The sequence below is a fragment of the Oreochromis aureus genome, linkage group 8 (genome assembly GCF_013358895.1).
Source record: "Oreochromis aureus strain Israel breed Guangdong linkage group 8, ZZ_aureus, whole genome shotgun sequence".
In the NCBI taxonomy this organism is placed as follows: Eukaryota; Metazoa; Chordata; class Actinopteri; order Cichliformes; family Cichlidae; genus Oreochromis; species Oreochromis aureus.
Window position 1 is genome coordinate 29,542,536 of NC_052949.1, and position 22,287 is coordinate 29,564,822.

At 41.0% G+C, this 22,287-nt stretch overlaps 1 protein-coding gene across 1 annotated transcript in view; it reads right to left on the reverse strand.

The window, feature by feature from the left end:
- Nucleotides 1-22,287, reverse strand: part of ryr2a (ryanodine receptor 2a (cardiac)) — a 268,931-nt gene that overhangs the window by 119,508 nt on the left and 127,136 nt on the right. The window contains 6 exon segments of the mRNA XM_039616258.1: nucleotides 909-1,561; nucleotides 4,271-4,446; nucleotides 4,533-4,627; nucleotides 11,136-11,267; nucleotides 12,076-12,162; nucleotides 19,260-19,416. Coding sequence (XP_039472192.1) covers nucleotides 909-1,561; nucleotides 4,271-4,446; nucleotides 4,533-4,627; nucleotides 11,136-11,267; nucleotides 12,076-12,162; nucleotides 19,260-19,416 — 1,300 coding nt within the window.

The window sequence follows — 22,287 nt, forward strand, 5'->3', positions numbered from 1 at the left end:
ATGTAAAAATATTAACATGATAATCGACCTCTGTGGGAGTAGCATTCAGGTTGCTGCTCTGGACACTGAAGAAGGTAACAGTGGAGTAAATCAATATGTTGATCATTTATTAAATCATTTACTAACAGGGACTTGGAAAAGATAAGCCTATTATTTAATAATTCTACGTGAAAGGGCCTTTATGGTATGTGATGTATTAAGTTATTATAATTTTTCCAGTCCTTCAATGATGCATAACTGTACAACTATATTTACCTTTGCTTCCATGTCTGATTTAACTTTGAGACTTTTGCACAACTGAAATTCTTCTTCTGTCTTTGCACTTGTGTTGTGTCTTTCCAAGGAACCAGAACCATGTGCTTACATTGGATTGTTGAATATTCTGATTTTATTTCAGTATACTGCTCACACCATCCTGGGATCTGGATGTCTGTGAGAAAATGTCTCAAGATTTGTCTTAAGCCATGTCTTTCTACAGCTTTGTTATCACAGCGAGAGAGCTCAGTTGTGATCCCACCAGAGAAGCTGACCTCAGTGCTGATCACATCAGCTTATAGCTAATGTCCTTTTATACATACTAATTCATGTAGGGATTCCTATTTAAGCTGGCATGACCTCTACACAGTTTGTAAAATCACTTTGATTAGGTCATGTGGTATGTGAGGTAATGACAATTGTATCTACACTGTGGGTCTTCCTGGGTCTTTGGGTTTCTTTGCATGCACATGGGGGGTCCCAGAACAGAGGCATCCCACCAAATATGAATTACTAGTTGGAATAACTATAATGATCCTGACTGAAATATGAACAGAATATGACCTTTACCTTAGCTAACAAAAATGGTGAACAACAGTGAATTTCTATATAAGAAATACATTTCCAAACTGGGAGCTTCTACTGAGTGTCACCTGGAGTTTTACAGGCTCTGGCAGCTTCATCTCTAATAGTCCTTCTTTGGGGACATTCAGCACCCCCTCCTTTCCTCCTCCTTCGGCTTCACCCTTCTTTAGGACCTCCAACTCCATGCAACGTGCATCCTGCTCATTGCGTCGTTCGCAGAACACAGAAGGTTCAATCAGTCGGAGGATATTCTTCAGATCTCCGTTTTGGAAAACGCCCATGATGAGCATAGTATATAACAGCTTGATGAGTGGAACAAATAGAAACTCAGTGCTTCCTCCTACTGGGTCCCGTACGTGCATGCTTCCCTCCCGTACTGCCTCTGTCAACATCTCAATGGTTTTCACTTTCAGTATATGTAAGGGGAATTCAGGGCTGTACTGGAAACAATCTCCTGATCCACTGTTGCCGTTGTTAGAGCACGATGGTCTGGGCCTGGATACAAAATTTGGGGATGTGAAGTGCATTCTGGGTCTCAAAGAGGTGCTGAGTCCAATGCCTGGCAGGCCATGTTTCTTCTTTTCATTTGGAAACAGAGTGATGCTCTTTGTGTCATTCGTCATGGGAACAATGTACTCGTTGTTCATCATGAGGCGAGCTGTAGCATAGCTGCTCAGGTGGATGTCGATGAGGAGGTCATAGTAGCCAGCACGAAGAAGACCTGTGAGTTTAGGACAGACAGAACAAGCTTGATGTCTATCCTGTAACATTTATATGCTTCTTTATGGTCAGACTACATGTGATCATGTTCAGTACTATTGTATGAGGGGCCGTACAAGCCAAAATTCATTCTTTCACTCTCACACACATACATTCTTCTTTCACACACATATACATTTTCACTCTCACATACATACATTTTCATTTATGCATTCCTACATTTTGCTCTCATTTACATGCATTCAATATGCATTTAATCTCACAAATAATATATGTATGTAAGCAGAGAATGCATACATGTCAGAAGAAAATATATGTATGCAAGAGAATAATGTATATGAATGAAAGAGTATAGTGGAAACGCAAGGAGTTTAATGGAAACGGAAGGCTGGGTGTCTGTACCGCTGTGATTGGCTGAGAAGCACGCGCGGGTCACTTTCAAGTGTCTGACAGCATTGAGGGGGGAGAAGAAACTCGAGTTCTTCAGCAAGCTATCGGGGTTTTAAGAAATATTTTATCATCTCCTGAAACGGTCACATCGTTGTCCTCGTCACTTGATCGAGATGGGACGGGCTCAACTTTTTTTTTTACGTGCGCTCAGAATAGTGGCAAAAAAATAACGCCATAGTAACCCAGACAGAGTAATATTTCAAACTCCGCCACTCTGTGCTTCTCTGCCAGTGCCACTGCCTCGTTTGAGTTTTGGACGAAATGGATTCTGGGATATTGCATTTCGTCATTTCGAGCCGATTGGAGACCAGAACAGCCAATCAGATATTTTTGCATCCAAGTCTGTGATTGGCTGGTTTTGTGGCACAAAAATAACGCCATAGGTCACAAAATAAACTTTTAAGATATTTTCATGCGAGAATGGTGCTGTGTAAACTTCAAATATCTGCTTGATTCATCAAGACATCACATATTTCCATAAGTGCTCTAACATTTTCGGAGATGCCTGTTACCTACGGCGTTATTTTTGTCCCACTATTCTGAGCGCGGGTAAAAAAAATTTGAGCGCACGTAAAAAAAAGTTTGCAGGTGCAAGTGTTGCATTTTGAGGAGAAATTTATTTTGAGCGAACAAAATTCATTGCCGCGTGCAAAAAATTTATTTCAGTGTTTGCTATTATCCATACACACACACGCTCAGTTTTTGTATTTGCGCTCACGCTCTCAACATTTCTGCCCGTGCGCGCTCAACTCTTTGTGTACGCTGTTATATTGTGCCACAAAACCACAATATAACAGATGGTGATTTTTCATTCTTATGTTTGTTTGTTTTTGTAACGGTATAAACAATGAAAGGTGGTGGATTAGCCAATTGGTCATGATCAACTCTGGGCTGGACCAATTACAATACATCCGTATTGAGAGGAAAAACAACGCGATTAGTCCCGTACTTCAGCTAGAATGAAAAAAGACAAAGCTGGAGTTATTCTGTCTTCACGTTGCACAGCTGCCTCTTCTCCCCTCATTCTCTCCCCCTCCCTCCCTCTCCTGTTGCTACTTCAATCATGAAACTGATCAATGATCAGCTGATCGTCTTTCTTGTTTGTTTATCTCCCACTTTGCGCCAGAAAGAGGAAACCAGCGGATGTGGCGCTAAACAACAGCAGCACGTTCAAGCTTGATAAGCTGTTAGAATTTATTTAAAATTAATTTCTAGTATCAGCTGATGTTTGCTGGAGCCAGAGCTGTAAAAACTGCTGCTCATGGTATCGGTTTGGAAACAGAAGGTGATACAAATCATGCATATACACCAACAAGACAGTGTACATCACTGTCACAACAGCGTTTGTTTTAGTTCAAAGGCTTTATGGTTTTTCCTATAATACCTGGTGGTGTAGTCGGTGATTTTTGTCAGTTGAGCTTTATATATTATGTTTAACCCGAGTGATCACCCGGTCAGCTGGTGGGTAACTATGGCGTTATTTTTGTGCCACTATTCTGAGCGCACGTAAAAAAAAAAAGTTGAGCCCGTCCCATCTCGATCAAGTGACGAGGACAACGATATGACCGTTTCAGGAGATGATAAAATATTTCTTAAAACCCCGATAGCTTGCTGAAGAACTCGAGTTTCTTCTCCCCCCTCAATGCTGTCAGACACTTGAAAGTGACCCGCGCGTGCTTCTCAGCCAATCACAGCGGTACAGACACCCAGCCTTCCGTTTCCATTAAACTCCTTCCGTTTCCACTATACTCTTTCATTCACATACATTATTCTCTTGCATACATATATTTTCTTCTGACATGTATGCATTCTCTGCTTACATACATATATTATTTGTGAGATTAAATGCATATTGAATGCATGTAAATGAGAGCAAAATGTAGGAATGCATAAATGAAAATGTATGTATATGAGAGTGAAAATATATATATGTGTGTGAGAGTGAAAGAATGAATTTTGGCTTGTACGGCCCCTGATACTATTGCACATAACTCTTCTTGTGTTTATTGTTTTATGGACTATCTAAGCTGCCAAGGTCAAAAGATTAAATGAAATTTAAAAAAAAAATACATTATTCATATTCTTAACCAGCTGTCCAATTAAGGGTTGTGGTTTTACTCTGACAATTGGACCAGTATTTTATAAGGCTAACACTCAGAGACAGACATAGATTCATAAAAATACAATACTTTCTATAAAGTCGGTTTGCTATATAGAAATGGAGAATGAGAATATGCTTTATATGCTGTGTGTCTATTACCTGGCATATATTTATTCTCTATAGCGTAAAGGAGCTGTGCCTCATCCACGTGGGAGCAGAGGGCATGAGCTACTCGGTTGTTTCCCAGAGCACAGATGGCAGAGTACAGTCTGAGGGTATGGTAGTGAAACTTTAATAAGTCCTTCTGCTCTGACAGTTCTAGGATATCCAACGACCTGAGCAACAGAAAGGTACACACTGCATGAGAAATGTGAGGGAGGAAGGATGAAAAGGTGTGTGTGTTTAGCTGTGTGGACTTTACCTGTTCTCCTCAGGTATGTGCAGAGACATGAACTGCAGAGGTTTGTTACACTGCACCAGCCAGCCATGTCGATCATTTGCTCTGGATACTGAGACCTGGACCAAAGTCATACACAACATACACTAAATTTGAGATTATTTTGCAGTACTACAGAAAACTTTATATGAAAAATTATTTATCCATCCATCCATGAAAGGCTGGAGCCTATCCCAGCTGCCATAGGGCGAGATAGATAGAGACAGAAAACCGTTCATGCTCACATTTACCTATTGGCAATTTAGACTGGCCAATTAACCTAACCCGACTAACTGAATGTCTGTGGAAGGAAGCTGGAGTACCTGGAGAGAACCCACACAAACTCGGGGAGAACATGCAAACTCCACACAGAAATCCATTCCTCCATCTACTTTCTTCCTCTTAATTGTGGCCAGGTCGTGGGGCACCAGCCTAAGCACCTCCCACAGGACACCCCGAGGGAGACGGTCAAATGTGCTGCTGACTTCGACTGAGGAAATTGTCGGGCAGTGGAAGGAATGGTTCGTGGACCTCCTTAATCCCACTGACACGCCTTCCTTAGAGGACCTACACTAGAGTTTTTGCTTCAGCCACGTTCTGCTTAGCCTGTCAGTACCTATCGGCTGCTTCTGAAGTCCCTCAGGCTAACCAAGCCCAATAGGACTCCTTCTTCAGCCTGATGGTTCCTTTCGCCTCTGGGGTCGACCATCTTGTTCAGTGGTTGGTGCACGACAGGCACCAACCACCTTGTGGCTACAACTCAGTGGAGCAGCTTTAGCAATATAGGTGCTGAACATGGTCCATTTGGACTCAGTGTCCCCAGTCTCCCTCGGAATGCTGTCGAACTCTGTCGGAGGTGGGAGTTGACGCAGGCCAAGGGGATACTAGGATACCCACCCCATGACATCAGCCCAGCACACATTGCACCCGACCCCTACAGTGCCTCCTGCAGTTTACCATGACCTAGCTGAAGTGTTTAGCAAGGACTCTCACTTCCTCCACAGAGACCATATGACTGTGGAACTGATCTGCTCTCGAGGGCACCACTCCCCACCAGTAGTCTGTCCAGTCTTACTAAGCCGGAATGGGAGGCCATGGAACACTACATCAGTGAATAATCCGTCCTTCCAAGTCCTTGCTCGGGGTGGGGTTCTTCACTGTGGAGAAAAAGGACAAGTTCCTCCGTCCATGCGTTGATTTTCGGGGGCTGAACAAAAATAACGATAAGTATCCCCAGCCATTGCTATCTTCTGCTTTTGAACTGGTTCAAGTAGCCACCATTTTCACAAAACTGGATTTAAGGAATGCCTATCATTTAGTCAGGATCAAGGAAGGGGATGAGTGGAAAACAGCCTTCAATACTCACTTTCAAGTACCTGGTCATGCCTTTCGGCCTCACCAACACTCCTGCAGTATTTCAGGCCTTGGTGAATGATGTCTTGAGAGACTTCTTTAACCACTGTGTTTTTTTGTAACTTGACGACATTGTGATTTTTATACCTGTCCATAGCTGAACATTAGAGACAGGTGCTGCAATGGCTACAGGAGGACCATCTATTCGTCAAGGGAGAAAAATGTGAGTTCCAAGTTCAGTCTGTCTCTTTTCTGGGGTTCATTGTAGAACAGGGCTGGCTGCAGGTGGATCCAGCTAAAATTAAGGCAGTGGTAGAATGGCCGGAGCCAGTTGGACTCGTAAGGAGCTGCAGAGGTTTCTGGGCTTTGCAAATTTCTACAGGTGTTTCATCCGTAATTTCAGTCGCATTGCTCTGCCTTGACATGTTTAACCTCTCCCAGAGTTCCTTTCCAGTGGTCTCCGGCGGCACAGCAAGCATTCGCCTGCTGCAACCAGACCTCTCTCAGCCATTCATGGAGGCGCTGGCTAAAAGGGACGGAGCAGCCACTGGTCATCTGCACAGACCGCAAAAACCTCAACTCTCATAATGTGAAGCCAGATGCGCTCTTTCTTCAATTTTCCTCACCGGGGCGAGGCCTCCGAAAAGCATGATTGGATCCTACCTGCAGCCTGCATCATCGGGGCCCTCAGATGGGAGATCGAGGGTCTAATGAGAAACGCAGAGTGGGAAAAACCCGACCCTGGAACGGGCCCTCCTAACCGACTATACATACCCACCACAGTGCGCAGCAAGGGATTCAGTGGGCCCACTCTGCTAAGTTTTCCTGTGGGTAAGAACCACACAATAACATTCATGTAGCGCTTGTTCTGGTGACTGTCAAGCTCAAGATATCCAGGATTTTGTTTCTCCTTGTCCTACTTGTGCGCAGTATAAGGCGTCCAACTCTCCACCAGTTGGGTTTCTCAGGCCCCTGGCTATCCCCAGGAGACACTGGTCGCACGTTGCCCTGAATTTCATAACTGGACTACCACCATCCTCAGGTAATACCACCATACGGACCATTGTGGATTGTTTTTCTAAAGCTGCCCGTTTCATTGCTCTGCCCAAGTTTCCCACCGCCTTGGAAATGGGAAAGCTGTTGACTGTTGGCGGAAAGGGTTGGCGTAATAAGCAAATGCTTCAGCCAATACCTTTTGATTAGCCTTGTCTCATGATTTTTTGCTTTGTGGTAATCTTTATTCTGTATTCTGTATTCACTGAGATATTTGAATGCTAATCAACAAAATCAAATCAAATCAAAAAAAAAAATCAAACTGTTCATTGTTCCACCTTTCCATCTCTGAAGGGGAACACGAGATTCCCTCAGTTTAATAACATCTCCATCGTCCTGCCTTTGCATTCCTGACATACATGTTGTTATACCAAGGGCGTCGATTTGACATGGACGGAGGGGACATGTCCCCACCAATATCCAGCGATTATTGAATTGTCCCCACCAATAATTTGATCTCTGCGAGTAAAGAAATACAAACCCGATAGAAAGAAAAAATCGATCTGTCAGCGTCTCAGTCACCCAGCGGTGCAGAAAGAGTTAAATTACGTCCTCTACTGGAGTCCTACCTCATGTGACAAATATGGCCAATGTGATTGGCTGTGCCTTTCAGGGAGCTCTGTTTAGTTTTAGCAGCGGCAAGCCTGCGCTGCGAGGAGGACAGGACGGTAGCAAAGAGGAAGAACGTGCATATAAGAAAGTATTTTTCAAAGAAACCTGTAAGTCACTTAAAGTCAAGTTCACTCATAAAATGTGTCCGTCATAATAACGTTACAGGCAATACCAGGCCATACATGCCAACCCTCCCGATTTTTCCAGGAGAATCCCGAATTTCAGTGCCCCTCCCGAAAAGCTCCCGGAGCCACCATTCTCCCCAATTTCTCCCGATTTTCCACAACAAAATTGAAAAACCATATCCTAGATTGGCCCAGCCAATTCCAGTTTCAACAATAGCTGCTACTGCAGCTACTTAGTATTAATATTACTCTCATTACTCTTTCTGGGTCATGAAATAAACTTTTAACATGTTTTCAGGGCGAGAATGTAGCTGTGTAAACTTCAAATAACTTAAACATGTTATTGTTTGGCCTTTTTCAGTGTTTTATTTGTTCATGAGTAAATCGGTTTGGCTGAGAATAAAGTTATTAGATTAGATTAAATAAAACTTTATTAATCCCTCGGGAGGGTTCCTCTGGGGTTTTCACACAGCTGAATAAATGTCAAACAGAAAACTGATTAAACAGAAGTGTGAGATGGTCGAGAATCTACGCAAGCGTCCGGTTATATTTTATTTTATTTAGACAGCAAGGAGCAGACGGCAGAGGTGACGTAATTATGAAGGCTAGACCCCCGAATTTCACGGTCGCTCATTTCCGGTCTACCCGGCTTTCGGAGGACCCGGCCCACTTAGCCTGCAAAGGCCGGGTCCTCAGTTGGACGCAGCCTCTGAATGTGGACACCCCCGGAACAGGCCGGTGACATTTAACTTATTTTTTTCCGATAAGTAAACACTGTAAAAAAAACAAAACAACAAAAAAAAAAAAACAAAACCCTTTGAATGTCTCCCTAATTCTGAGGTCTCAAGGTTGGCAGGTATGTGCTAGGCTTTGGCCCACATCAGTCTAAAACTGTATGTAACCATGAAAAAAGTGTTGCCATGTCCACCAGGACAGTATAGTATAGACAGTATAGTATAGACTCCTTCACATAGTGGACATTGAGTTGTTGTGTGGGGCACCAGTAGTCCATGTCTGTTGCTGTAACAGTAGTTCATGTTTAGAATAAAAAGTCCCAGCTCACTGATTTGATCAGGGCAATAGTGCCTAAAATGTTGCATAATTTTGCTGAGAGATCTTTTACTTTGTGGTAATCTTAGCTGAGTAGTTTTATGGACAAAAACCATCAGGTCATTCAGTGTTCCCTTAGTGCTAATGTGTAAGAGATGTTGGTGCACTATAACTGAAGTAATGTCCTTAAAGTCATATTCTTTTATTGTCATGACTCTATTTGAAGCTTTTTTTTATTTTTGTATGATACCTGATTTATATGGAATATGGCTGAAGTAAACTAAAGTCTAAAATCAGTCATTTATTTAATAGTAATTTAACATTATATAATTCACATATAAAACTATGAATTGTAATTTTAAATGGTTTAAAAGCATGTAGAATAGCATATGTTGGCAAGTATATTTCTCCCTTTTTTTTTCTTTTTTTTTAATGAAGAAGCAAAGACAAAAAGGAAAAAAAAAAAAAAGAAACAGCGCAGGGTTCGGTGGTTGAATCATCCGTCCCCACCAATGCCAAAACCAAATCTACGCCCTTGTGTTATACCAAGCTTTAGCTGTCAGAAAAATGGCCTCACATTTGATTTATTTTGAATATTTTGGTATATACAGTCGTGGCCAAAAGTTTGAGAATGACATAAATATTGGTTATGAGTTAGAATAGAAGACTGGATGCGTTAAAAAGGAGGGTGATGCTTGAATTTGTTCTTCATGTTAATCATGGTTACCTGCATGGAAACATAGGCAGCCATCATTGCGTTGCATATAAAGGGCTCCACAGGCAAGTATGTTGTTGCTACTAAGATCGCACCTAAATCAACCGGATCATCGGATTATCGGATCATCAAGAACTTTAAGGAAAGAGGTTCAATTGTTCTGAAGAAGGCTTCAAGGCACCCAAGAAAATCCAACAAGTGCCAGGACCATCATGATTCAGTTGCTGGATCGAGGTGCCACCAATGCAGAGCTTGCTCAGGAATGGCAGCAGGCAGGTGTGAGTGTAACTGCACACACAGTGAAGCGGAAACTTTTGGAGGATGGCCTGGTGTCAAGAAGGACAGCAATTAAGCCACTTCTCTCCAAAAAAACCCCATAAGGGACAGACTGATATTCTGCAAGACGTACAGCGAGTGGGCTGCTAAGGACTGGGGTAAAGTCATTTTCTCTGATGAATCCCCTTTCCAGTTGTTTGAAGCATCTGGATAAAAGGATTGTCTGGAGAAGAAAAGGTGAGCACTACCATCAGTCCTGTCTCACGCCAACAGTAAAGCATCCTGAGACCATTCATGTGTGGGGCTGCTTCTCATCCCTCATGAACAAGTGGGCTCACTCACAATTTTGCCAAAGAACACAGCCTTGAATAAAGAATGGTACTAAAACATCCTCTAACTGCAACTTCTTCCAACCATCCAAGAGCAGTTTGGTGAAGAACAATGTCTTTCCCAGCTTGATGGAGCACCATGCCATTAGGCCAAAGTGATAACTAAGAACAAAACACTGAACCATGGTAACCTTAATAAGAGTGGCTGGCCAACCAAAATTACTCCAAGTGGGAAGTGACAACTTATCTGGGAGATCACAAACGAACCCAGAACAACATCTGAATTAAGAGACTGTCAAAAATGGCTTCCATAATAGAGTTCAAAAACCACTGCTGACCAAAAAGAACACAAAGGCTTGTCTCACATTTGACAGAAAACATCCCATGACCAATAAAACAAAGCGTAAATGTTACATCTTCTGTAAAGCTAACACAGTCAAATATGATCAAGGTAGAGGTAGACTTGGATGACGTGGAACCATGAATTCTACTATCTACTAGAGAATTCTGAAGGATAATGTCCGGCCAAGGAAGGCACAACCAGTTATTACTGCAAATATTTTGGATTTACCTGGGTTATGTTTGTCTAATATTAAAATTTGTTTGAACTTAACCATGTGACAAATATGTTTTAAAAAAAGAAGGAAAATAAATAAGAAATCAGCAACAGGGCATTTTTTTTTTTTAACACAATATTGTATTTAGTGCCATTTGAGTCTCTATGACAGATGACATAGAAATGAACTATAAAATGAGCCATTACTTGAAAAGCTGGCTTAGACTATTAAGCTCCTTCTATCAGAGAAGATTTGACAAATTTTTCATGGATACAATCCACAAAATACTAAACTCTGCAGCGCAAACCACACATGTGTTTTCCTTACAAATGTGGCACCATTTAAGGGAAAATAAACAGTTATGCCAGTGGTATGAGATTTAATTTAAAAGTAGTGTTTTATTATGTGAGATGCTTATGAAGGGCACATACTGTACACACTCTGCATGAGTTTGCAGGTGGCAGGTTTGTGTCCCTGGCCTGTAATAGTAACACAGAACTACAGTAAGACACTGTTACCTTAAGGAAGTGGTTGGAAACGCGACTCCATGAAACAGGAGTAAGAAACTGTACGTGTAGCCGTGGAGGACACTGGGAAACTGGGTTCTTCTTCTCACTCTTAAACAGACCAGCTGATAGAGGCATCACATTCTGACAGGACACAGAGAAAAAGTTGGATAATGACCAAATACATATATACATATATATATATATATATATATATATATATATATATATATATATATATATATATATATATATATATATACACACACACACACAATACTACTAAGAAGTTCCTGACCATAATGGACTTGTTTAACTTCATTTAACATGTTTCAGGGCCCACTCGCACTGCAGGACACACTTTTTGACTTGGTCTTCACTTATGGTGTTACCATTGACCATGTGCACATAAATGAATTTGTTTTCAGTGACCAGTCTCTTTTAATAATTCTTTTACCAAGAGTCATTCTCTCAGTTCTTCTCTTTTTAATTTTTCAATTTCATCTGCTGATAACATTTAGCTCCTTATAAAATCTTTTAATAAACACGGCTATTTCTCACTTACTGTGGTTCAATTATCAAACTCATGGGCTTCTAAAAACGCAGAATGACTCTGGAAGACCACAGGTTTTATTTTAATAGCATTTCATTTTCTTATTTATTTTACTCTATTTTGTATACAGTGCTTTGTGACACCTCGTTTGTGAAAGGTGCTTTATAAACAAATGTTATTTATTTCTTAAGTAAGCAGCGATCTGTCAGCTATTTCTGCTACTACATATCTGCTAGTAATAATCATAATCACATTAAAATAATATTTCTGTATTTAGAAATTGCATGCTAAGGACGAGTAATCTTATTAAATTAGTAATGATGATTAGGCTAAGTGTGTGTGTGTGTGTGTGTGTGTGTGTGTGTGTGTGTGTGTGTGTGTGTGTGTGTGTGTCCTCACCTTAATATGACCCAGTTCAAACTGGAAGACATTAGGACTTGTGGCCTTTGCAAAGACTGCAGGGAAGAGCTTAGTACTGGGTTCCACCTGCGCACAGGAAAAGTTTCTAAAATTACCTATAAATGCTGAAGTGATCTGTCAAATATAATTGTGGACAGTCAAAGTCCATGACTGCCAAACTCTGAAATTGTGAGACAGAGTGTGCACTTAGAGTGGCAGATTTAGCCAGCACTGACTGGTCCTGGCGCCTGCATCAGGGAGGGGCCGCCCTCCTCCCTTTAAAAGGATGTGACACAGCATCAATCAAATTCCTCTTCTTACTTTATAGAAGCCTCATCTCTCCTGACTGCTAACATGAGTGCTAGCTTAACAGTCTATTCAAGCAAGCTAACTAGCACACTAGCACATACTATTTATTAAAAACTCATCAAGTGCATCTAGGCATGTTGCTGAGGGCACAGGAAAGGTTTGTGAAAAACAGAAAAATGTTGAAAAACATATTGCCCTTACACACCAGGCACCACTGGGGTCCATATCCTCAGTGGTGCCCAGCCCCATGAATGCTGGGCAAAAACAGGCCAGGGTTGCAGAACCTATTTCTGCCACAAGAGGAAGCCAAACACCCTCCACTGTGGGCTGCCTGGCTTTGAGCCCTCTCTCAGCAAGAACAGAAGGGTGGCAAGCTCTCGCTACACCAAAGTGAGGTTGTGAGGACATTAGAGAAAGGGTACTGCTTGCAATTTGCCACCACCCTTCCCAGATTTCCCAGAGTGATTTTCTCTCTTGTAAAAGGCAAATCATCCAGAATTCAGAAAAAATAAATATTTACGTTATGAGAAATATCTCAGGAGCAGAGCCAATGCAGCTTTTACTCAAAGATTTTCTAGTTCCCAAGAAGGGTGGAGGACCGCGTCCGATTGGACTTAAGGGCACTAAATCCGCATCTCAGGTCGTACAAATTCAGGATGCTGACAAATCCCACTCTAGTATGCCCAGGAAATTGCTTTACATCAACAGACCCTTAAAAACCCATATTTTGACATTCCCATTTACCCACGGCACGGGAAATTCCTGGGATTCGCTTTTCTTTTACTCTCACCCAGAGCGCCTCGTCCTCTGGGCGTGAAAGTTTAGTACGGCAGGATTCCCCCAAAGGGTCATAGCTAGCATTCAGAGTGCTAGAGCCCCCTCCACAAGATCACTACATGAGAATAAGTGGAGGTTATTTGAGGAGTGAAGTGGAAAATCTCACACTCTCTCCTTTCAGTGCTCTGTAACAGCTGTTCTCTTTTTTTTTTCCAGGAGCTGTTAGATAAAGGAAATGCCTTTCCCACAATTAACGTTTACAGTGGCTTGCAAAAGTATTTGGCCCCCTTGAACTTTTCCACATTTTGTCACATTACAGCCACAAACATGAATCAATGTTATTGGAATTCCAGGTGAAAGACCAATACAAAGTGGTGTACACCTGAGAAGTGGAACGAAAATCATACATGATTCCAAACATTTTTTACAAATAAATAACTGAAAGTGGGGTGTGCGTAATTATTCAGCCCCCTGAGTCAATACTTTGTAGAACCACCTTTTGCTGCAATTCCAGCTGCCAGTCTTTTAGGGTATGTCTCTACCAGCTTTGCACATCTACAGACTGAAATCCTTGCCCATTCTTCTTTGCAAAACAGCTCCAGCTCAGTCAGATTAGATGGACAGCGTTTGTGAACAGCAGTTTTCAGATCTTGCCACAGATTCTGGATTGGATTTAGATCTGGACTTTGACTGGGCCATTCTAACACATGGATATGTTTTGTTTTAAACCATTCCATTGTTGCCCTGGCTTTATGTTTAGGGTCGTTGTCCTGCTGGAAGGTGAACCTCCGCCCCAGTCTCAAGTCTTTTGCAGACTCCAAGAGGTTTTCTTCCAAGATTGCCCTGTATTTGGCTCCACCCATCTTCCCATCAACTCTGACCAGCTTCCCTGTCCCTGCTGAAGAGAAGCACCCCCAGAGCATGATGCTGCCACCACCATATGTGACAGTGGGGATGGTGTGTTCAGAGTGATGTGCAGTGTTAGTTTTCCGCCACACATAGCGTTTTGCATTTTGGCCAAAAGTTCCATTTTGGTCTCATCTGACCAGAGCACCTTCTTCCACATGTTTGCTGTGTCCCCACATGGCTTGTGGCAAACTGCAAACGGGACTTCTTATGGTTTTCTGTTAACAATGGCTTTCTTCTTGCCACTCTTCCATAAAGGCCAACTTTGTGCAGTGCACGACTAATAGTTGTCCTATGGACAGATTCCCCCACCTGAGCTGTAGATCTCTGCAGCTCGTCCAGAGTCACCATGGGCCTCTTGGCTGCATTTCTGATCAGGGGCCTGTTCTTCGTACCTCGCTTACTACATCCAAGATCAAATCATCGCGCTAACTTTGAGCTCGCTAATCCGGTTCTCCGAACACACCTGTTGTTGACGATTAGTATAGCTGGATGAAGTAATCTGAGATCACTGGGTGGCTTAAAAGGGGCTACGCATCGATAGTAGAAACATTGATCGGCAACCCTGTGATTGGTCGGCGAAGATGTCGAAGGAGTGCGCTCAGTATTTCACGGCAGCAGACCAAGAACTCTTGATTGAGGGATATCAGGAGTTTCAGAGTTTAATTAAAACGCAGGGGAACACTGCAAAGGCTGCAAAAGCAAGGAGAGAGGGCTGGCAGAAAGTTGCTGACAAATTAAACTCGTAAGTGATCCATGATATTACATTATATCATGTGATATTATTTTATTCCACATTATATTATATTACATCATATCCTCTTTCACATTAGAGCCACAACAGGACCCACTAGAACATGGGAAAAGTAAAAGTGAAATATAAAAATATTCCACAGAATGGTAATATTTATCACTTATATTGCTTTTAGTCTATGACAAGAGACCCTGAAATAATCTGTTTGTTTGTTTATAACAGCAACCAAGAAAAGGGCAGAGCAAATAAAGACAGGTGGTGGTCCTGCACCCCCTCGTCACACCCCTTTTGTACTGTGACATTTATTGACATTGTGGGTTTTTGTGTGTAGTTTGACATAACACTCCATCACTTTTACCTGTTCCCATGCAAGCGGTGACTGAAGCATGCACAGTAAGTCGGGAGTAAGTATATACAGTACAGTAAGTATATATATATATAGGGAGAGAGAGAGAGAGAGAGAGAGAGAGAGAGAAAGTAAATAATACCCTCACGGGAGAATCGATATCTCTCTATGAGCACACCGTCGCGCCGAGGTAAAGGATCCCGTCTATCCCGCAATATACGCTAAATTCTGTAAACTCTCCTTATCAATCTTGCACCTTCCTTGCTCGCGTACAAACGGACAGGACATGGCTGCGACAGACTTCCCAAATCCACCTTCGCTTTTTAGCCGTGGTCTCTCATCTTGATTGCACGTACGTAGTAATTTACTATTACTACTCTAAAATATGAATTACATCTGACATGATCTACTACATGTAATAGAATGATTAATAGTACATTTCCCTTTTTTTCGGAAATGACCTGTATGTATCTGTATGAAATCAATAAAAGAATCAAATACATTATCTTTAGTTACATTGATAATATTTATTTATGGTAAAACAGTGGAGAAATATCGCTCTTGCTTTCATATAACTGCAGCGGACATACCTGAGTGGCCGCGATCTAATCCTGTTTACATAAAGTAAACCTGCTCCCGAGCAGGTTTACGCTTACGGATCTGTTGCTATGACAGCAAGTCCCAGATGAGCTTCGGAGAACCGAACGATCCAAGATCACGCGAAATCGTCAACATTCAAATCCGGCTAACTTACTTAGCGAGGTACGAAGAACGGGCCCCAGCGCTGCTCCCGATGCAGGGAAAACTAATTCTGCAGGGAGACCTACCTCAGCACTTGTGCAGGTGAAGCCAAAGGGAGGATATGCTTCACCATATTTTCTAGTCTTTGGCTTAGAATGAAGTTGGTTTGGAAACATATTCAGCGATGCTTCATCTCCTGCTTTGCGTTTGTGTGGGCGCCCCGTGCTAGCAGTGTCCAAGCATTGTTTTTGTTTTTGTTTTTGTTTCCCTTTTCATGCAGCGCCCCCCCTGCAATAGCTCTGCGCCCCCCCTAGGGGGCGGGCCCCACACTTTGGGAACCACTGGTATAGAGTAACCTCAAGTTTTTAAAATGTTCTTCTTACATTGTAAAATGACTATACAGCATACATGTTTAATGACTTCAAAAACAAAAGGATTGGATGCACACATTCGGATATATATATATACCTTCCGGATAAAGGTTTTGTGGTCAGACAAGACAAAGATTGAGCTATTTGACCACAAGCAGTACGCTAGGAGGAGTAAGATGAAGTGGAGTGGGGCTTTTAAACCAAAGATAACTGTACTAGCTGTCAAATCTGATTGTGATATCATCATGGTTTAAGGTAGTTCTGCTGTCTGTGGTATTACTACAGTGAACAAAGTGGATGGAATAGTTAAGCTAGAGCTGGGGTCCCTAACCCCAGGACTCCAGTCCAAATCTAGACCCTGAGGGAGTTTTGTCCAGATCGCAAAGCATTTAAGGAGGGATCATCTAGGGAGGTTCAGACACGGCCGGAGCCTTCGTGGCCCTTTCATAAAATGGCAAACTAGCGTGTGATGCAGGGTGAAATGGCTGCTAGATACAGTGGTTTGCAAAAGTATTCGGCCCCCTTGAACTTTCCCACATTTGGCCACATTACAGCCACAAACATGAATCAATTTTAATGGAATTCCAGGTGAAAGAATACAAAATCATTTACTATGTAGTTGGATATTTTATTCTTGCCAGCTGCATTGCTGACTTTTGAACAGGTGTGACAGGCAGCTATGTGGGTCAGCAACATTCTGGTCCACACTCCAAGCCAGCTGGTGGTGGTATTGCACCACCAACCACGAAAAAACAACAAAGAAGAAGAACCTATGCAGGTCCTTCAACGCCGGTTGCTAAATTACAAACCTGGGAGGTCATGCTTGCTGACAGTACAATGATGACTCGGTGGTGCAGAGTGAGTAAAACAAGAATGGCTTTGTCAAAAAAGCATAAATCAAACTATGAAAATCGAACATTAAAAGATGAATGGACAAGCTTTGCTCACAACTGACTAATAAACATTTTGCATGCATGCTTAAGAATTAAACTGAGCCCATTTTCAACCAAAGTTTAAAATGCTAACTACAAATGTCCGTGCAAGTTTCTCCCACGGACTAGCTTAATTATTCCAACCACTTTGTTCATTATAGTAATACCACAGACAGCACTGTTCTGGAATATGTTTTAAGTTACATTGTGTTGAGTTTGTCAAACATATTTTCTGTCCAGTTTAAAGCACTTGTTGGTTTATGTGCAATAGATGTTGCGTAGATTATTGCATGATTTCATTGTTAAACAGTTTTTTGTTTAAGATTTGTACTTTGAAAGGATTGCATTTTTCTGTTCAGCAGATGATTTAATAAGCATATGAATGATTGATCAGTAGTTACAAATCTATATTGTTAATTAAATAATAAAGAAAAATTAAAGAAAATATTTTTGTCGGTTCATTTAAAATGTTTGGGCCCCAGATTGATTGGATGACGAAGGTAGTGGACCGCTTGCTATTTTAGTTGGAGACCCCTGAGCTAGATGATGGTCCCCAAATGAAAAGCTAGATGGTTGAAACTTGGGCACAACTGGGTGTTACAAATATCCAGAACATCCAGAATTATGGCAAAAACGTATTGACAGCTAACTAATATGTATGGTTGAGGTGTAACTTGCTAACTGACATTTAATCAAATATTAGTGGATCTTAAATTTGAGCCTCTATGTACACTTTTGATCTTTTTAGATACAGTCATGCCACAGTTCAAAGAAATCAATACAAGCCTAAAATTACCATCACAGTAATTCCCAAAATGAGTCTCTGTCAACTTGTGACCTCAACTGTAGTTGCTAGCAGTACTGTACTGCTACCTGCATTTACATGTGTTTGTTGGAAGTGTGATAGCAATTTCTACCAAACTGTTGATTTAAGTTTTAATTTAAATGTAAGATTATTTCTTAGCTACATTCCATTCAGTTTTCTTTTAGACTTTTATTTGAATTCACTGAGTTTTTTTTAAAACTTTGCCTCAGTACACCACCACAATGGATGTTAAAACAAACAATTAAGATGTGATCAAAGTGTAGAATATTAGCTTTAATTCAGTGGGTTTCAAATTCCCTGAGTAGTGAATTACAGCCATTTTTAAAGTGCCCCATATTCAGGGGCTCAAAAGTAATTGGATATTAAATATCAAGATTGATTTTAATACTTGGATTAAAATCTTTTGTCAGTGACTGTCTTAAGTCTAGAATCCAAGAAGTCCCACGAGATGCTTTGCCAGAATGTTACTACACACGCCTTCAACTTCCAGCAAAGGCTAACCTGGAAATCCTGTTAAGTGAAATCAGCAGTTTGTGGACTGCTGATTTCACTGTGGACTGTCTGAATTTACATTCACAAATGCATTGATTGTAGACTTTCACAATGATACGCCTACGCCCTTCAGAACTTTACTGACTTAGATTGATGCCGTGTAGGTTTTGTCTTAGCCAAGGAAATAATTTTACAATTTCTTGACTCTTGTGGTGTTGCTGTGCTGAGGAGTGCATTCCTTCTTTTTAAGAATCTGATGATTTGCATGCAAAGTTTTTATAATTCCTGACAGGTTAAGTTGGTTGTGCACATTAATTATTGCTTCCTTCACTTGTGTCATATTTCTTTGTACATCAAATTTAGAGTGCTTGAAATCAACTCCAACGATTAATGCTACACTTTTGTCAGACTTCTTGAATTAAAGTCTACACGTCAGTCACATCTTCCCTGTTTTAGAATACACTGTGGTGGTGTACAGAGGCAAAATGACAGGAACTGTTTAAATGTCCAATAACTTAGAGATCCATGTATGTATTTTTTTGACGAGTCAGTGGATGCCTGGTGCATTAGTAGGCAAGGAAAGGTGGAGGACAACATAGTGTGTTTGTAGATGGAGACATGGTTTTATCAGAACTGGTTCAAAAAACAAAAAAGCACCTATTTTCTTGCAGAATAAAAAATAAAATGATGTACAAAAATGAAAACCTGGAATCAAACCATACATATTTACCTGGTAGTATGTGCTGAGTTCTTTGCCATTGGCTGTGAATGTCAGCAGACCGTTTGTAGTGTCAACCAGACAGCCAATCTCTAAGCCGTTGTTCCTCCCCTGACTGGGGCTGCTGCTTTCTCCACCCCACACCATGTAACAGTTGCTGCGCTTTATGCTGCAGGACACAAGTGGAAAGTAATGTAGAGTTAGGTCCATAATTTTCTGTTTTGCCTCTGCACATCACAGCAGTGGATTTTAAGTCAAACAACCAATATGTGACTGAAGTGCAGACATTCAGCTTTAATTTGAGGGGTTTTATAGAATTTTTGCACAAACGTCTTAAGAATTTTAATTATTTCTATACGTAGTCTCTATTTTCAAATGATTCAAATTATTTGAAAAATTGAATTGGCCAGTTCCTTTGTTTTTCAAACTAAATGGTAAATGGACTGGTTCCTATGTACCACTTTTCTACTGCTTTCTAGCTAAGACACACACACACACAGACACACGCACACACACACACACTCATATCCTGATGAATGCATTCGAGAGCAACGTGGGGTTAGCATCTTCCCCGTTTTTTAACTGTATCTTGTATCTTCTGGATGAGGTAGATTGGATGTGTGTATGTGTTTATCTGCATCTGTGCATCTCTCGATGTTTGGGTGTGTTAGTGAGTGAATCAGTTTGTGTCTGTAAGCCTTTACAAGAGTGTGTGGTGGCTGCAATGAAGAAAAGTGAGTATTCCTAAGTTCACCCTGTACATTAATGGAAAATGTTGTGCTGCTGAAAACAAGATGTTATGATGGTGTAGATGTCCGTTATGAATGTTAATAATAATTCAGTGTCCAACATAACAGTCCCAGCTCAGTGGTTTAGAGCTTTACTAGACCACGTACATTTTTAATGGCCAGCAAAAAACACTTTTATATTTTTTAAATATTAACGCAGTTTTATGAATATATTATTTTATATAATATTTTACTTCTTTTGGGAAAGTATCTTGCCCAAGGATATTTGGCATTGTCAAGAAGATTGAGATCCCTCAGATCTCAATCTAACCAAAAGGGAAGTAAAAGACTTAAAATCCAGGCTTCACAGGTGTAATGTAGCACAGATTAAATGTATATTTAAATATAAGCGCCAAAGAGATGGCAGTACAAGTGAGAAAGGTCATCATACGCGAAGTACTGAAGTTCAAATACTTTGTTATTCTGCTTAAGGAGAATTTTCAGGTATCTCTACTTTACTTAACTATTTATTTTTCTGACTATTTTTTACTTTAAACTCTACATTTTCACACAAATATCTGTACATTCTTTTGCTTCAATTTATAAAAAAGAAAAGTCTTATTGCTTTACATTGAAGACATTTGAAGGGAGTTTTTATTTCCCTGCACTGATGCCTTCAAACGTCAGACCAATTTGAGCTTAAATGAAGGAATCAGTAACACACTGATGTATCCATCACCAGGGCTCATCCCATACAAAGAGATGAAAGAAGCAAAAACATATAATTTGTGCATTATTTATAGCATTACACTCTGTGGTTACAATTGTGCCAGAGCCATCTGGAACTGCGTTTTTGGTGCAGATGTCCATAAGTTTTAGTCGCAGTACTTCAGCATCTAGTAAGCCCTACAGAAGACTGAGCATAAAGGGAGCAATGGGTTTTTTTTTTTTTTTTCAAATGCAGTGTTTCTATAATGTTTCCAATCTACAAACATCAACCCAAAAACTGTGTGCATGCAGTTGGTCATATAGTGTGCTGGCTAAAGGTACGGCTGGTGTTTTTCCCAACGAGACTAAAGAGTGCAAGGAGCTTGGAGAGAAAGTGACTGGAATTCTTTAAATGTCATGAAGATGTTTAAACTCTCATCCAAGAGGCTTCTTCAGTTCTTAAACCAAATGGTGGAGAGTCCGAGGTCTTTAACCCTTAATGAGGGATGTCCCTTAAGGGGGTCGTTGACTTTAATGATGTGCTTCATCACATGCGCTAGGGTTTGAAAAAGGGAGTGGGTCTTTACCACCAGAGGTTTTGGGTGATACCACTGTGAGACCTTGCCTCACCCTATGATTTGACCTATTGGGCCACCTAACACAAAATGTGAGTGGGGTTCAGGGAAGGAGTCTGAGGGAGGGATGCATTGTAGGTGGCTGACAGTTCATGTTGTAAGCCACCACCTCTGTTCGTGATGTCTGTTTACAGTGGACATATATCACCTCTTTCAAATCATCTGTCTTCTCAGTCCAAACTGTGAACACTGGCATCCTCGAAAGAGTGACCTTTGATCTTTAGGTGCAAATGTAGAGCTGGACCTTGTTCTGTCAAGGTGGCTCTTCTATGTTTATGGAGTGTCTGCTTGGTTTCTCCAGTTTTACCAGAACTCCACTGGAACTTTTACCTGAGCAAGTAGTGTTAAGTATCTGTACTTAAGTAAAGAATTCCGTACTTTGCTACATCATAGGAATACATTAGGAGTAGCCAAATTAACAATCTGTTACATTGTTAAAATGAAGGAATACACTGGCCATCTCATCAACACCAAAATCCTGAACAACCAAAGAAAACAACTAAAGGGCATAATAACAGAATTATTTCCCTGGTTAAACAATTTCACAACATCAAACCAACTCGTTCTTGTCTTGAGTGAGTGTTCGAACTGTCAGAGTCTACAATCAGGAGACGTCCTCATGGTTGGAAATACAGATGAATCAAGATGAGGTTGTGCCAGAATTATGGGAAGAAAAAACTAAAGTAAAGGAACAGTTCATGGTCCAGAGCATGCTACATCATTTGTCAAATGTGACAGAGACAATGACATAGCATGGACATGTATGACTGCCAACCTAACCAGCTCACTAGTGTTTAGTGATGATGTGACTGTTGATAGTAAAGTGAATTCTGAAGTGTGCAGGGCTACCCGCTCTGCTCAGGTTCATCCTGATGGTCAAACTAATTGGATGGCTCTTAACAGTGCAAATAGATAATGACACAAAGTATATTCAAATTTTAAAAAATGAGTTATTCTTCAAATTCCAAG